Raw genomic sequence first — 17913 nt, 5'->3', positions numbered from 1 at the left:
GTAAAGTGGGCGGATCACCTAAGGTCAGGAGTTTGAGACCAGCCTAACTAATATGGTGAAACCTCATCTCTACTAAAAATACAAAAATTATCCAGGCACAGTGGCAAGCATCTGTAATCCCAGCTACTCAGAAGGCTGAGGCACAAGAATCACTTAAACCCAGCAGGTAGAGGTTGCAGTGAGCTGAGATCACACCATTGCACTCCAGCCTGAGCAACAGAGCGAGACTCCATCTCAAACAAAAAGAAGAAAGACAATGTGAGGACACAATGAGAAGGTAGCAGTCTGCAAGCCAAGGAAAGGGGTCTCAGTAGAAACCAATGCTGCCAGCAACTTTATCTTGGACTTCCAGCCTCCAGAACAGTAAGAAAATAAATTTTTGTTGTTTAATCCATCCAGTCTGTGGTATTTTGTAATAGCAGCAAATGGCAAGTCCAGGGAAAAAAAAATCAGTGATATGAAAAGAGAGAAAAAGATAAAGAAGATAAAGGACAGGACAGACATATTCACACACAGAACAGAACATGTAGGAGATGCAAGAAACCCAGACATATTTACAGACACTGAGAAACACAATATTGTAAAATAGCATTACATGGTCTTTTAAGAAATTGTTGCTAAAGATGTCTGAATAACATGAGTTTCTTCTGCTATTCACATGTATATATTAGGACATGCTTTGAGAAATAGATGAATTTAAAGTAACAATTCTGCTTTAAGATCACAAGTTCTCAAGTCCTGGATTAGAGCCTTCATTCAGAAAACCATCAACATGTGGTCATAAAACTGCCCTTGGATTTTTTAATCCTTTCATTATCATGCCTTTAACAGATATCTACATTCTCCCCTTGCCTTCATTATGTTTTCTTGATAGCCTATGTACCACCACAAAAATAATTGAGGTGCTAACACATTTGGGGCAAACCATGTGATGATCATTTTAACTAATGCTCTTCAAATAAAAAATGACACGCATATTGTGGGATCGGGTGATCAGCAAGATTTACACAAGACACAAGAACAGAACTAAAGCATTGCTTCAGAAAAAAATGAATTTCAGTGGAGAACTATCTTAGGCCTGAAATAGGTCCATAGTAAAATCTCAAGTGCTTTCATCAAAATTAACCCAATAATTTACTGGAAAAATGGTAATTCAAATCTACATCCAGTTTTATAAATACTTACAGTATAATAATCCCGAAATATTGATGATGATTGAGAGAAAGTAACTTGACTGGAGTCATAAGGCAAACAGAAAGACCTTGTCGGCACAAATCCTCTCCAATCATAGAATGCTTTGTCTGTTAGAAATATCAATGCAGGTTAAAACAATATTTATCCAGGAAAAGTACACACGGACTATATTGCTTAATGTTGCAAAGAGTAAAGCAAATCATCTTTATGGCCTCACTATTCTGTATTAAAATCACATCTTGTCATCTAATCAGAGAGAAATGAAGAAATGATAGGACTGCATAGAAAGAGGCTTCAATTAACTGGTGCCTTCATACGGTAAGGCTCTCGTGTTTGTATTGCACAGTGTGCCCAACAGAAAACGAATAGGTTCATTCTCTTCACTATCTCCTCCTAAAGAACATCAACTTCTTTTTTTTTAAAAGAGGCTTAAAGCAAAATCATATTTGTGAATAGCACTTATAAAAATAAAAAGAAAACCTCTCTGTATTACACACTTTAAAAGAAAATTCAGTATTTTATAAGGCACATGTTTTGATATTGCAAAGTAAATTAAATTATGAAAAGTGTTTAAGGTAAATAGGTTGAAAGCACAAAAGGTTAGCCAGCATCGCCACGTATTTCTTCTGTCTCATGGCAGTTGGTACATAAGATTTCTACAGGAACCTTTTTTCTTTAATCATAGGAAGGAGATTTAAGATTGATTTGTCCATTTTTTTTCTCAGAGATATTAATCATTTAAAAAGAAGAAAATTCAGTTCAATCCTGCCATCCAAATGAACCAAACTATTTTCATATTTCCAATTTTCTTTCATATATGTATATGTGTGTATCTATATAGTCTTTCCTGAAACTTTCAATGTAATAAAGTCATCCATGGACTGCTTAGTTGTATATAAATTTATAGAAAACTCAAGAAGTAATAAATTCTCTCACTTCACTGCTTCAATTTATTTACAGGATCATAAGTTGAGTGCTCTATGGGGAGGCAACGAAGTAACATAAAACAATAAAAAGGTAATGGTATCTCAGAGACAGTCTAATCATTACAAATACATTCTACCTCATCCATTTCAATCAAGAGTCTCTGCACTCTTTCAAAAAGGCAAAATCTCTCGAAGAGGCAACACAATCATATATTTCAATAAAAATTCAATGTGAAACAGTGGAATTCTTTTTTTTTTTTTTTTTTTTTGAGACATAGTCTCACTCTTTCTCCCAGGCTGGAGTGAAGTGGAGGGATCTCGGCTCACTGCACTGCAAACTTCCCCTCGCGGGGTTTATGCCATTCTCCTGCCTCAGCCTCCTGAGTAGCTGGGATACAGGCACCTGCCACCACGTCCAGCTAATTTTTTGTATTTTTTAGTAGCGACGGGGTTTCACAGTGTTAGCCAGGATGGTCTCGAACTCAAAATTCTTTAATGGAAGCAAAGGCCAATAACGAGTAGCTTGTAGAGAATCTGAGCATTTTAGTCCTGAGAAGAAGATAGCAAGGAAAAGGCCATGCCCTTTATATTTTCATTTGGAAGCTTTATAAGACCAAGAGAGTATAAAAGAGTAACACAAGAGTTATTAAGATGTGTACACCCTTACATTTCTTATGAAGCCCTCTTAATGAATTCAAAGCATTCTCCAACTCATCAGCATTATCCCTGACCTACCCACTCCCCTTAATGCACCATTACATACAATAAACAATATCTCATATTTTAGATAATCATGCTTCTCTTTCCAATCTTCTTTTTGAATTTATAAACTGTTTCAAGGCAAGGACTATAACTTACCTGGAACTGCTCTGTGTTTCTGATTCATTAGCAATGTGAATGAGGTAGCTATGAAAACACTGGTGAATAAGAAGGAGGATACTGAACATTCCCAACACAAAGAAATGACAAATTTCTGAGATGATAAATATATTAACTACCCTGATCTGATCACTATACATTATACGTATAAAAACATGACTCTGTACTCCCATGAATGTGTACAATTATTATTTGTTAATTTTAAAAATAAAATTAAATAAATAAATAAAATTTCTCTGTGATTAAAAAAAGAATTGGTCTGAAAAGGTTAAATCTTACAGGCAAAGAGGTTATCTTCTTGATACTGAAGAGTCTAACCCAATATATGAAACTAAAACCTATACGACTTATTTTTCCAATAGTGTCCAGAGCATTTTCAAATGTTTTATCTTGTTTACTCACAAAGCAGACTCACAGAGTTGAAAACACCATGCATTATTTTCTCCCAGTATATAGGTATCATACTAGAAAATATAGCTATAACTTTTCTGGAAGCAGTAAAGCCTCCACTAAAATCCTCAAGGTAATCATTCACACACTGATGTATGCTAATGACTCCCCCTTAGAAGCCAGGCACAGAAGGTGACATGCAACAAATTCCAGTTTATTCCACAAAGTCAGTCGAAAGTTATAAGCTAATAGTTTGATGAAGACCAAAGTCATTAATCAGACTAAATCTTCACAAAACCTTCCTGGAGTCAACAATCTTCACAGATAATGCCACATAGAAATAAAGGTTCTGAATCCCAGGGGTGTGTGTGTGTGTGTGTGTGTGTGTGTGTGTGTGTGTGTACACATCTGCACAAGAGTAGGCTATATATTGATAGGTGGAACAGAAATCTTGTCAGTAATCCCAGTTATCAGTCAGCAGGACAGAAGAAAATATCGTAAGAGTAAACAAATCTGAGGAAAACTCAATATCAAGATTTGGAAAGAAACCAAAATGGTCACCTCAGTTTAACAAGGAGTTAAAAAGTAGCTATCCTTGAACATAAAAAAATGTGTTAATTAACTACTCATACTGATATCTGCCTTTGAATTTCTTCAATATTTTAGACTATCATCAAAAAATATTAATTCATGTTAGTGTGCTGCCTTTCTGCATATCTAATTTGCATATCAAGACTTAAAAGTCTTTTGCTTGCTTTGTATGCACCATAAAACTGAATATAATGGTGTGCCCCAAGTGTCTGTGTGTGTCTGTGTGCACACACGCGCATGTGCTTCTGGATTAGAAACTGATTTGGCATTGACTACAAGGCTAACCAACAAAGCCATAAGAGTGAAAGGTCCCATAGAATTCAACAGAAATAAATACATGAAGAAACAGAAAATCCTTAAAAATGGACTTTTAAAATTCTGATTTTTAGATATTTTTCACCAGACCATCTCCCCTCATTTTCTAGCATCATCTTGATGTTTATAATGATAATCATTTTCCAATTTTATTTTCTGTTTTTATTCAAATTTATGTAGTTGACAATTAGTCAATTATTTACACAGGTGGGAGACATTTCCAAAACCTAATAAGCAGTTGTTATTTTAGAAGCTTAAATTATACAAATGACTCACAGAAAACTGAAAAGATCGTATATGACAGGTGATAATGTCAGGGAATGAGAAACAAGGGAAAGAAAAAGGAAGGAAAGAAAAGTTCTTAGGTAGTTAAAACAGTCCCCACATCTGTAATTTTTGTAGTGACAAATATTATCTTCGTATCGCAAATGAATACATTGGTTCAATTCACCTGGATATCAGCAAAAGACCCAAAAGCAATAGTAGTTCAGCATTTAAAAATACACTGTTTTAGTCAACTTAGAAACCAAATGCTCTTAAGAAATAGTCTGTATATGTGTCTTCCAGAGTAGAAGGAAGTTCAAATGAAAATGAATCTTTATTAGGATATGATAAAATCAAAGACATTACTGGGTTTAGTGGTCCTGTGTCCCTAGAGCCTCTTTTATGCCAAGCTCGTTCTGTTTCCCTTTTATCAATTCTCTCGTATCAATTAATTCTTTGAGTTAATTGCACATGCAGTTTTAATCTGTAGGTAATTACAAACAATTAATAGTTAGGAGACAGAATTAGCAGTTCTTAGTTTGATTATCTATATAATTAAAAGGGGTGGTAAACTAGAGTTGACAAATAGCATCTTAATCATTTGAATAATCAAACCCCAGAAGCTTGCTTGGGTGGCTGAATTCCATCTGTTACATTAGTTTAAATTTTAGAATTAATGACTGAAATGTCCATTTAAATCAGTTCTTATGTGTTGAATTTATAGTACAAAATGAACAAGGCATATACTCTAAAATTACTTAAACCATCTTCTTTTGTTTGTTTATAATAAGCTGTTTCCAAAAGGATTCAATTAAAGATTTGTAGAGGAGAAAAAGTAATATATTTTCCTCACCCATTGGAAGTGTTCATGGAGGTGACATCTCTATAACAAAGACTGATAAACAAGAGAAAAGTATAACAAGCTTGTTTATCAAAGTTTTGTGTAACATGGGAAGCTTCAGAAATGAAGACCCAAAGACTCAGGGAAAACTATATTTTTTATGAAGAATGGTCATGTAGAAGTATGATTGGACAAAAATGCCATATGACCTTATGGTAGTAAACTAGGGGAAACTCAGCAAGGCCTATTTCTTCAGATTCGTCTTGGCTTCCAGGTATGGGGCAGGACATTTGTCATAAGAGAGTCTTCAGAAGGGAAGATAGGACGTCAGAGAGTGAATTTCCTGGGTTTTATGGTTAGCTTTGGAGTAAAGGAATTCTAGTTTCTATGTCCAGCTTCTAGGGAGAAAAATCCAGAGAGAGCTTCCTGCTTCTACTGTCCTCTCAATCCTTGCAGCTCAAAATACTCAGCATGCCAAGAGACCACATTTTTGGGGTATCATGTTCTAAGTCCTGACAGATTCGATAGACTAAATTATGTACATCTAGCGAATGCCGGTTAATAATAATGGATACCGTTTCTATGTCATAAAATATCTAAGAAATATGGATAATTCTTTTCATACTATGTTCTGTTTAACACTTTGTGTGCTGTGATGGTTAATAATGAGTGTCAACTTGATTGGATTGGAGAATACAAAGTATTGATGCTGGGTGTGTCTGTGAGGGTGCTGCCAAAGGAGATTAGCACTTGAGTCAGTGGGATGGGAAAGGCAGACCCACCCTTAGCCTGGGTGGGCACAATCTAACCAGCTGCCAGCATGGCTAGAATATAAGTAGGCAGAAAAATATGAAAAGAGAGACTGGCCTAGCCTCCCAGCCTACATCTTTCTCCCGTGCTGGATGCTTCCTGACCTCGAACATCAGACTCCAAGTTCTTCAGTTTTGGAACTTGGATTGGGTTTCCTTGTTCCTCAGCCTGCAGACAGCCTATTGTGGGACCTTTGTGGGATCTTGTGATTCTGTGAGTTATACTTAATAAACATATATATATATATATATGAGTTTATAGCAAATAAGACATGCTTTTAATCCTTTTTTGGCTATCTGAAGAAACCAGAGGTTTGTAGATAGAGAGCAAATACTAAGAAGCAAATAAGCTTAAGGTAAGTCAGAATATATATGGGAACTTCATTCTGATTAGAAAAGAATGTAATATAGATAAGTAGCATCACTGTTGCGTAACATCTTTCTGAGCTGCCAAGTATTTGAACAAGTTGGGAAGATACTTTGAAGCTAATAGTAGATTAAAAAATTTTCAAGAAAATAATGACTTCTGGTCCAATATAGTCTGTTACTCTTGGCTGTGAGCCAGCCCCTTTACAACCTCAATAAATACTATAATGACAAAGGAGAAGATGAAAATCTCAAGGTCACAAAAAATAAATCTAATCATTTACCAATTTGCAATTGAGAAGAAAATTTAATTAGGATAATGGAAATGAATTGAGGAAAGCAATCAGTGACTTTTACATAATAATATACTCACCCCTCCCTAATCTGAAAAACGGTAGAAAGATGCTTAATATCTCCCAAGGAAAAAAATGCAGGAAAAAAAAAGAATGAAAAATGTCTCTCTACAATGTAAGTGCCACTTTAAAATAACTGATTCCCTTTTCCTACCTTCATCTACCACAATTCACGTAGACACTACAGCTCCAGGACAACAACTAGGCAAGAAAGCAGCCCTGACTTCAGCAACAGTATTTGATACAGTCCTATGGAAAGGAGTTCTGTGTGGAGGCTGGGGAGGGCAGGTATTGATAACAATGCATAATGGAGATTGTAATTTTTCATGAGCTAAATAGCTGAAAATAATAAGAACGAAGGTGTGGAATAGGCAAGTCTCCACCTTAGCAGAGCTCAACTGTTTGAGACAGATGTCTGCAAGTCATTGGGAATTAGGCAGAGAACCAGGCATTGACACCTGATCATCAACTATAGAACTAGATTTTTCTCAGGGCTGAGAAAAATCCACACGTTCTTTCTATTTGTAATCACTCACTGCCTAGATCAATTTCTCCTTATCTGGGGCAGAGTAAATAAACTAGGGCCTATATTAATCACGGTAATGCTTGTTAACACTTATTGAAGGCTCAAATTACTAAACAATTTACACACATTACCTGACCTGTGCTGCAGAATAACCCCATGAGGCGGATGTTCCATTTGACAGAGGAGAAAACTTATTATGTCCCTTGCTCAAGCTCAGACAGAGGGTAAGGGGTTGTGTGAATCCAGATCTATCTTGAAGCTTACCTGTGACTGACACAAGGGAAAGGGTCTCTGGTAGACCAGTCAGAAAGAGAACCATGTCCTAATCCCTGGAACCTATAAATGTTAGCTTATATGGCAAAAGAAACTTTGCAACTGTGATTAAATTAAGGATTCTGAAATGGGGAGGGAGATTATCTGGGACTGTCGTGGTGGGTCCCACATGTCATCACAAGTGTCCTTACAAAAGAGGTAGAGGGAGACTTTACTACAGAAGAGAAGATGTGATGTGGCAGAAAACAGAATGGAGTGATGTGAAAAAGGGCTCCTGAGCCAAGGAATGCAGGTGGCCTCCAGAAGCTGGAAAAGACATGGAAACAGATTCTTCCCTAGTGTCTCTGGAAGGAACTGGTCCTGCAGACACTTGACTTAATTCAGTGAAATTGATTTCAAACTTCTAGCTTCCAAAAATACAAGAAAAAATTGGGGATTGTTTCAAGTTACCAGGTTTTCGGTAATTTGTTACAGCAGCCTTAGGGAAACTAACACAGTCTACAATTCTAAAAATTCAGTAAAAGTGTTTAAGTCTAAAAATATTCTGCTAGACACAGGGGAAAATTATAGAAAAGTGCTTGGCATTCTCACTATATTATAATAAGCCAACTCCTTGAAATAGAAGTCAAAACAATAAGGAAATAACTAAGAGTTTAACAATAATAATAATTGTAAGTCAAATAAAAATGAAAATTAGCATTTTTAAAAGGGAAGAAATACAAAGAAACCAAAAATGTAATGGCAGAATAAAAATGTACTTCAGAGTTAGTAGGAGTATAAGTGACAGCATAGAATATCAAATGACTGGATTTGGCAAGCACTCCTAGAATGCAGAAGAAAAGCATCAAAGATGAGAATTATAAGAGAGAAGATTATAGATTAAAGAGCACAAAAAATAAATATCCATCAAAGGAACCACACACATTACTGAAGACGAAACTAGAACAATCAGAAATGAAGAAAATATACTATGTAATAATTTCCTGAGCTGAACAAAAGATTTGAATCATCTGACTATTGGAGTTTATTGAATTTTGGGGTAAGTTTATTAAAAGAGACTTGCATACAAATATATTTTGCAAAATTACAGGAGTAAAGAAAATTTAAATGATAAGAATAAAGAAAATTTCATACATATTCAAGAAGAAAAACATCTGCAAAGGTATAAACTCCAGGTTATTCTCAAATTTCTTCTGTGAAACAGCAAAAGAATCAATAAATAATAGACTACCAACAGAATTTTCAGGAAAGTGAAAAGTTAAATAAATTTTATAACCAAATTGTCTTCAATGTGTAAAGGCCAGGAAAAAAATCATTATCAAATATACCAATGCTCTGAAAATTTGCTGAGAAAACACTTGACTGAAGACTGAAGCATGAATCAATAAAAGAATTTAGAAACCACGGTATAAGAGAACTAGCAGTTCTTCCCCTCACCAGTATACTCAGTTCTCACAGGATCAGGTGCAGTTACACGGATACTACAGCTTGGTCTTAAAGTGTGGTCCTGCCTGGCTTCACCTCACAGTTTCTATTCTGCATATTCTACTTTCTTAGGAACCAAACCATTTTTTTCCCCCTAGGGTATAAACTTGAACTTACTCACAGTTCAAATGAAATGAGCTTTCAAACTGATTTCTGTTCTATGATTATCCAAAGAAACAATAACCAGTTTGTTCTGTTAGGCACTTGCAAAGACTAAACATTTTATTTGGTTTGGAACATGTACCCAGAGACCCAATATAATGGCGATTTTTATTTTCTTGTAACTTAAATATGAGTTTTCTCTGTTTTAGCAACTCAAACTGAATCACCTGAATCATGACCGTGCCCTTCACAAAGCTCTTCCTTATATCATAGGAGCAGCCTCTGGGTGTTCCTATAAAGCTGGGTGGCTTAACTAAGAGGAAAAAAACTCACAAGCAATTGTCTTTGGGCAGCAGAATACTAGGTGGCTGTCATGATAATGTTCTGTATTTTCCAAATGTTTTGCAATTAATCATAACTAATGGCAATTTTAGAGAAAACACATTAAAAATAAGTCTATATAATTTTAGGTAAATATGGGCAAAAATTATGTTAAAATTATGAGCAAAGCAAGGTGTGGAGAAAGCAAAATGAAGTTTAGAAATGTTTGTCTCTAATGAAGCATTAGATTGAGACTAAATTTCATTCATCTTTTTCTAAAGAGAACATTTTGTATTTGTAAAGGAGAAAATACAATTTGTTTAAACTTCCTTTAATAAAGATACATAATAAAATGAATGTTTCCTTTAAATATACCCTCAATGGCACCTTTGTGGGAGTGGGTGTAGGGTTGGGGGGGTGGGCAGCGTGTGAACCACAGTATCATTAGGTAAAAGTAAGAACGCACATTACCTTCCCAGGAAGGGAGACAGACAACCTGCTGTGTCATAATAGCTTTAGAAAACTTTGGTCTCAGGCTTACAAAGTGAAGACTCTTAATTAAGAAAATCGGAGGTCCTGATGACAAGTCTATCAAAGATTGACTTCTGCAATATGGGGGCTACTATCTGGCTTTGTAATTTGAAAAAGCCTCTTGGATGGCAGCATACTTGTCATCTTTGTCAGGAAGCACCCTGCCAAACGCAGCTCTTGCGGGCAATGGGCTGCAAACTCCAGCAGGATTGGGACTGCGTCCCGAGCAGTTTTGCCGCCTGCATAACCACAGTTACTGGAACAGGATATGCACTAATTGTGTAGTACAAATGATTGTTCTGGTGAACTAGATGATACATGTTTTACAGATAACAGTGAAGTATAGGTTTCTAAGCAAGAAAGACAGAGGTCCTGGGGAAAAATGGACACTGAGTGATAATTTAAAGGGCATATTCCTAGTGGTCTACCTGAAAAGAAGCAACAATTAACTAGTCTTTTGTTTATCTCACATAATTTGATTTTTTTAAAAAAAATACTTATTCCAAGTTTATCATATATTAATGAATCATATGTACCTTACCGATTTTAGCCAAGACTTTGATGCCTGAACTCATACATCTCTGATGAAAATGAAAATTTGAAAAGACTTTTAGGAAAGTAATTGTCAGTAATAAAAGTCTTTTAAATGTTCGGTTTTTTTTGTAATATCAATTTCTAAGAGCCTTTCCTAAGAAAATTATCTGAAATGTGAGTAAAGGTTAACAAAATTGTTTATTATAGCATTATTTATAATAATTATACAGAAAACACTTAATATAGCAAGCTTGAGACTGCTACTCTTAGCAACATCTGCTTGTAAAGTTGACCTTCAGTTGATATCTTAGAACTCAGCAGGTAAACAATTCCTGATATAAAACTTTCCCTAAATGATAAGAGTGTCTCACTATACCCAGACCAATTGTGCAAGCAATATGGTTTTTGTTGAATACCTGCTTTCCTTCCAGAAATCCGGAATGTTGGTACATGCTAGGCAGAGTATGCCTACGTGACTAGGCTCCAATAAAAATCATGGGTACTAAGTTTTAAACAAGCATCCCAGGTATATAACACTTCACACATGTTGTCATGACTTGTTGCTGGAGGAATTCAGCACATCCTTTCTGACTCCACTGGGAGAGAACTATTGGACTCTTGCTCCTGGTTTCCTGTGGATTTCATTCCCTGTACCTCTTCCCTTTGCTGATTTTGCTTTGTAATCTTTCACTGTAATAAATCTTAGCCATGACTACAACCATATGCTAAGTACTGTGAGATCCTCTAATGAATCACCAAACTTGGGGTGGTCTTTGGGACTCCAACATAAAAATAAAATTGGAAAAAATATAAATGTAAATATAATATAAATGTCCAGAAATGGGAGACTGGGTAAATTTTACTATATCATGCATTGACTTATTCCTCAACAACAAAAGTTATGGTCATGAAATATTTTACATTATAACTGCATTGTAAGAAAAAAGTCTCATATACCTTGCGCTTTTAATTGTGGACCAAAAAAAGTCCATAAACAAAAAGACTTGACGAAATTGTGCCAAAATGATAAAAGTAGTAGCTTTTGGTTTGATCGATTTTTTTTTCTGTATTCTATTCTCTTATTTCTGAATGGGCTGATTGTGGAGCTCATGAAACCTTAAACATCTGACTCACATACAGCCACCTCTTAAGGAATGTTATTCTAATTGTTTTTTCTCCATATCAATTGCCATTGTACCTAAACCATGGTTTCACTGTGAAACCAGACTTGCCACTGAGCTTTGGAGTACAAGATTAGGAAGCAGTCTGTGAGTCTGAAGCAAACGCACATGAGTTGGACATGAGTGATTAAGCACATTGGACATATTTGGCTCAAACTCTGCCCAGTTTGGTTTCTACACCACATAGAAATAATCTGATAAAATCAAATCTTAGATGTTAACAGTTTAAAACCTAGGTGAATGAACAGAAGCAGGCCATGTTAGCTGAGAGATGAACCAACCTCACCAGTTCTCTCTGAAGCTGGTTGATAATCCCAGCATTGGGAAATCTAGAACCAAGAATGACAGGGGTCAAGGGATGACTTTCCATGATATCTTCACATATAAGCTCCATCACTAAAGGAAATTTCTGCAAGTTTTATAAAGAAACAGACCTGAACATTTGGCTTTCCAGAATTTCTACAATGAAGAGGTATTTGATTGGTAATGTGAAAGAAGGATTAAGCTTTAGAAAACAAAAACTACCTACAAAATGTATGGTCATAAATCTTTGGTATTTTATTTATTCACAGGTTATGCATGAGCTAGAATAATGGTGCAAATTCTGAGCAAATTCAATGAGCTAGCCTTTTTAGGAAACAAAAATAAGAAACTAATCTCCTAAAAAAGAGTATTAATTTTGTTATTTTCATCAGTTTTTGATGACTGGTTTGTCAGAAGATTGAAGGTCACTAATGTAACATTATCTTTACTGAAAGCTCATTAACGTAATACATTCAAAAGAGGAAAAAAAGATCCTGGTGACAAAAACAAAGGGATAACTACAGAACAAAATTTTAGCCCTGCCTATATATATTCATTCCAAATGTTTTACTTTAGAAACTAGCTTGTCACCTTACAAGGTATGAACTGTATATGACTGGTGGGAACTTCACTAAGTTGTAGGCATAGTAATGTGGAAAATTAAATTAAAAATCTGTGTCAGTACTGAGAGGCTCATGAAGTCCAAGTGATAAAGCTAAAGTAAAAGATAAAGATAAAAAGCAAATATCACACATAAATATAAGAAACAAGAATAGTGAAATGAGCTAAGGCAAAGACTTTCTATTATTGTGATCAATATTTACAATTATTAGATGTACAGATTAGCCAATTTCTACCTATCCTTTTCAGTCCTCTCATCAGAAAGAAAGCAAAGTGTAACACAAATCATTATTTCTGCTTGTTATCAATGTAAGTAAAAGACTAAGTCTTAAGAGGATGAAGAAAAATCTGAATATTAATGCTTTGGATGTTATCTATGAAGCTCAGATAGCCACATGGATTCTGCTTCCATTATTACTAATAATTGAAAACTGATGGTACTAATAAAATATTCCAAATATGCTCTGTCTTCTCCCTCCCACACACCAACAGATCAAATTCAACATAATTTGGTTCTTTTGAGAAACATAATAAGCACTACTTTCATAGAAATTTTAAGAATTAAGAACAAAATTAAGTTTATTTTTCAATCTATCTTACTGGTCTTACTAACTACTATGTCCACATATGAACCTTCCCTCCAGTTAAACTACTGTACTACCTTAACCTAAAATAACTTTCAGACATATCTCCACACAGTTGCCTAAGCCATGGTCCTCCAATAACCCATCCTCACTGATCTCTACCTTCCCAAAGTATGGGCAACTTTCAAGGCCAAGCTATACTGTTATTTTTTTTCTTTCCACTCATGATGGTACACTTGAATTCAAAGGAATGTGATGATGTGATAACAAAGATAACCCTGAATCTACTCTAATTATTAAAAGGTTAAACAATTCTCAGCTTTATCTTTTTCTTTTTTTCTTTTTTATTTTTTTTTGAGACAGACTCTGACTGTTGCCTAGACTGGAGTGCAGTGACATGATCTCGGCTCACTGCAACCTCTGCCTCCCAGGTTCAAGCGATTCTCTTGCCTCAGCCTCCTGAGTAGCTGGAATTACAGTATGTACCACCACATCTGGCTAATTTTTGTATTTTTAGTAGAGATGGGGTTTCACCATGTTGGCCAGCTGGTCTCAAACTCCCAAACTCAAGTGATCTGTCCACCTCAGCTTCCCAAAGTGAGCTTTTTCTTTTCAGTATTTAGAAAAATATACCTTGAAATCACTTCACTGATCCTGATATGCTGACATGAATGACCATGGAGAAGGAGAACTACTAATATCCACCACAGGAACAGAAAACACCCCATTGCCTTGTACTGTAGATTACAAAAGGGATTACCTTTTCTTGCATTCTAATTCAGCCACAAGTCTGCAAATTCCTTATAAGACATGGATGACATCTAAAATTAATTTGTATTCCTATATACATATAGCACAGCATTTTGTATGGTCACATTTCAAAACATGAACAAAAAGTCCTTAGTCAACACTTCTTTGCCTTTAAAACTCAGAGGACATTTTCACTTTCATTCTGTACACTTATAACAAAAGCCTTTATCCTTTTAAAAGATGGAAGCAAAAAAAGATGTAACAACTCCATCTGCATTTGAATGAAGCCTCTATCAAATATAATGAAACATGGACATAGAACAATTGCTATATATTAGTTCATATTAATAAGTTGTTAATTTTAGGTGACATATTTTGATTGTGCTTTAAGAAGAGATTCTTCATCTTTTACAATACAAGCTGAAAAATATTTATGAATGGATATCAAAGAATTTGCCTCATCTAATCCAAGCTGAGAAGGGAATTGGATGGGTGTGTGGATAAAATAATACTGGCCATGAATTCATAATTATTGAAGCTGGATGATGAATATTTGTGGATTTATTATCCTAGTTTCTTTACTTTTGTATATTTAGATTTTCCATAATAAAATGGTTTTTTACTTTGTTCCAAAATGCACAAACTTTTCCAATGCCAAGAAAAGTTTGAATTAAACATCTATTCATGAGGAAAAGAGATCAGACTCACAGCAAAACATGAATAATACTACTTTTCCAACAAAGTGTGGCTTTAAAAAAGAAAGAATGGAACTGCATTATTAAGTGCTAGGAGGCACATCTAAGCAATCCCCCAAGCAACTCTCCAGATCCTCACAGGATGACTGTTGAAAATACTGTAAACTCCCACATCAGAACTATTCTGTTAGAGCAAAGCATCAGAAATGTGTTTACTTGCTTATTAGCTATCTTCTCAACTAGAATGTAAGTGCCACTAGGTCAACGTCTTTACTTTGTACTCCAGTATCTCTCCAGCAACAAGCAGTGCATCTAGCCCAGATAGCAGGTACTCAATACACATTTGTCAATTATTTCTATGTATAAAATATGCCCTCTCCTGCCTACTGCAAAGTTGTCATAAAGTATTATGAATGTTAAGCTATTAGAATACAAACTCATTTCAAAGTTTCCAATTTTATGTTCCTTTCTGAAAATAGCTTATCATTAACTTATCTATTTTGCATATTAAAAATTTACAAATAAAACCTGCATGCCTCTTCTCATGTTAGCCTTATGTCCACTGAGAGGTAGATAAAAACAAGAATTACCTCTCCAGTCCTAGAAAAGAAAAAAAATGAAACTCAGAATATATTGATAATCTGATGAGATTCCAACTCTGTTTTTTGACTCATAGTCCATTATTCTATACATTGTAGAAATATCTGTATATTTCTTTAAATTAGGGCCCATCATTAATCAAGCATTTCCAGTACCATTATTTCTAGTAATAGACGAAATAGATGCTGAGAGGTTGGTCTCAGGCCCACAGAATAAGAGATTTGAAAAATAAAATGCATTACACCAACTTTTAGGTACAATATTAAGAAATATCATTTAAAAATCTTAAAATACGTAGAGTTCTATGTTTACTTTAGACACAGAAAGCCATAAATAAAAAAAGATCTTTCCCACTATAACAATGAGAACCAACCAGACAGTCTACAAAATAATGATTTCGTTTTTTAGCTAGAGTGCTATGGTCACAAGGCAATCTGATGAATTGCAATACAAAGTTGACAAACTTATCCACAGAGACGGAACACAATACTATAATACCTTGGGCAGACCAAAGAGGAAGAGATGGCCACCACAGAAGCAGACAAGAAGAAAACAGATAAAATTTTAATTAATCTTTAAAGGCCAATTGTGACCCAGTTTGAGAGTACAGAATCCTCAGAAGCCCTGGACAAAAGGGGCAGCTGCACTGACTCTCCTACTCTTATGTAAGGGCTTCCACTGGCTGGCAACAAGAAAGACTGGTGGCAGGAAAGGAGACCTAAGAGAGACCTCCTCCATGACAGAAGTGTGTGGATCTTCTTTTGGTTTGGAGGTGGAGCAGAAGAACCCAGAGAAGTCTATCTCCAATCCAAACACTGCATAAATGCTGCTGAGAAGGATCAGAAAAGCCATGCATGCCCCACCTCTACACTGATACCAGGCAAGAGCTGTATGCTGCTGGGGGAGGCACAAGAAACCCAAATCAGTTTATAAAGCCATTATAACCCTGATAGCAAATCAGACAAGGCAATCACAAGAAAGGAAAATTATAGACCAATGTCCTTGATGAATATAGATACCAAAATCTTTAACAAAATACTAGCAAATTAAATATATCAATATATGAAAAATATAAGATAAAGAAGATATTGATCACTTGGGTGTACACCAAGCATGCAAGGTTGGCTTTGCACGTGAAAATTAATGAGTGTAATTCACTACCTTAAGAGACTAAAAGAGAAAAATCAAATAATTATTTAAATAGATGCATTATACAAAATTTAACACCCATTTACATTTTTTAAAAAAACTTTTATTTATAGCAAACTGGAAATAAAAGGAAACCTTCTTATCCCAAGAAAGGGAAACTATAAAAAACTCCTACATCAGAATAGTTAATATTAGTGAAATATTTAATATCTTGTCTAAGATTTAAAAATAAGGCAGGATGTCTATAATCACTACTTCTATTCAGCATTGTGCTAGAGTTTCTAATCAGTTAAATAAAATAAGAAAATGATAAGTAGACATAAAATTGGGGGGCAGGGAGTACAGCTGTTTTTATTAACAGATGATATGACCATGTATGTAGAAATCCTAATGAATCCAAAAGAAAACTAGCAGAACTAGAAAGTGAATTTAGCAATGTTACAGTATACAAAGTAAATTAAAAATTAACTGTAATCTATATAGTAACTGAAACAATTAGAAAAATGTAAAATCAATATTAATTATAATAGTTTCAAGACTGAGTATTAAGGATAAATTTAATAAATAGCATGTAAGAACTTTACACTCAAAATATAGAACATTGAGAGATTAAAGAAGGCCTAAATTAATAAAGAGATACACTATATTCATGGATTGAAGACTTAATTTTAAGATTGTTATTCCATGTCCCTTCAATTCATAAATAGATTCAAAGTAATCCCAATTGAAATCACAGCAGGATTTTTCTGAAAATTGACAAGATAATTTAAAATTTTACCTGGAAAGGCAAAAGACACAAGAATAACTAAAACAATCTTAAAAAGAAACAAAAATGGAGGGCATACATGACATGACTTCAAGACTTAATATAAAGCTACAGTATTAAGATAATATGGTATTAGCAAGAGGATATACAAACAGACCAATGGAACAGAATGAGAGTACTTAAATCGAACATCACATATAATATCAAAGACAAAGGTACCAAAGCAATTCAATGGAGGAGGAAAAGTCTCCTCAACAAATGGTACTATCTTAAACCACACACACAAAACAATTTCAGGTGGTTCATAGGTCAAACTATGAAAGTTAAAACAACAAAGCTACCAGAGAAAAACTATAGAAAATGTTCACAACCCTGGAACAGACAAAACAAAATCACACTATTTCAAAAACTGAAAAAAATGGACTTAATCAAAAATAAAAACTGTTCTTAAGAAAAGACAAGAGGCCGGGCGCGGTGGCTCACGCCTGTAATCCCAGCACTCTGGGAGACCAAGGTGGGCGGATCATGAGGTCAGGAGATCGAGACCATCCTGGCTAACACGGT

General features: G+C 34.9%; 2 protein-coding genes across 2 annotated transcripts in view; both read right to left on the bottom strand.

Moving 5' to 3' along the window:
• Positions 1 to 3006, bottom strand: part of LOC105534535 — a 197502-nt gene extending 194496 nt beyond the window's left edge. Inside the window, exons 1-2 of the mRNA XM_011973260.1 lie at positions 2979 to 3006; positions 1186 to 1301 (exon numbers count right to left, since the gene is read on the bottom strand). Of these exons, the coding sequence (XP_011828650.1) occupies positions 1186 to 1301; positions 2979 to 3006 (144 nt within the window). The remainder of the gene's footprint in view (positions 1 to 1185; positions 1302 to 2978) is intronic.
• A 7220-nt stretch (positions 3007 to 10226) lies between these two features.
• Positions 10227 to 17913, bottom strand: part of LOC105534534 — a 189049-nt gene continuing 181362 nt past the window's right edge. The window contains exon 8 of the mRNA XM_011973259.1: positions 10227 to 10422. Coding sequence (XP_011828649.1) covers positions 10227 to 10422 — 196 coding nt within the window. The remainder of the gene's footprint in view (positions 10423 to 17913) is intronic.

Source organism: Mandrillus leucophaeus, unplaced genomic scaffold (assembly GCF_000951045.1).
Source record: "Mandrillus leucophaeus isolate KB7577 unplaced genomic scaffold, Mleu.le_1.0 Scaffold136, whole genome shotgun sequence".
Classification (NCBI taxonomy): Eukaryota; Metazoa; Chordata; class Mammalia; order Primates; family Cercopithecidae; genus Mandrillus; species Mandrillus leucophaeus.
Note: the sequence above shows the minus strand (reverse complement) of the source record. Positions and strands in the feature narration are given on the sequence as shown.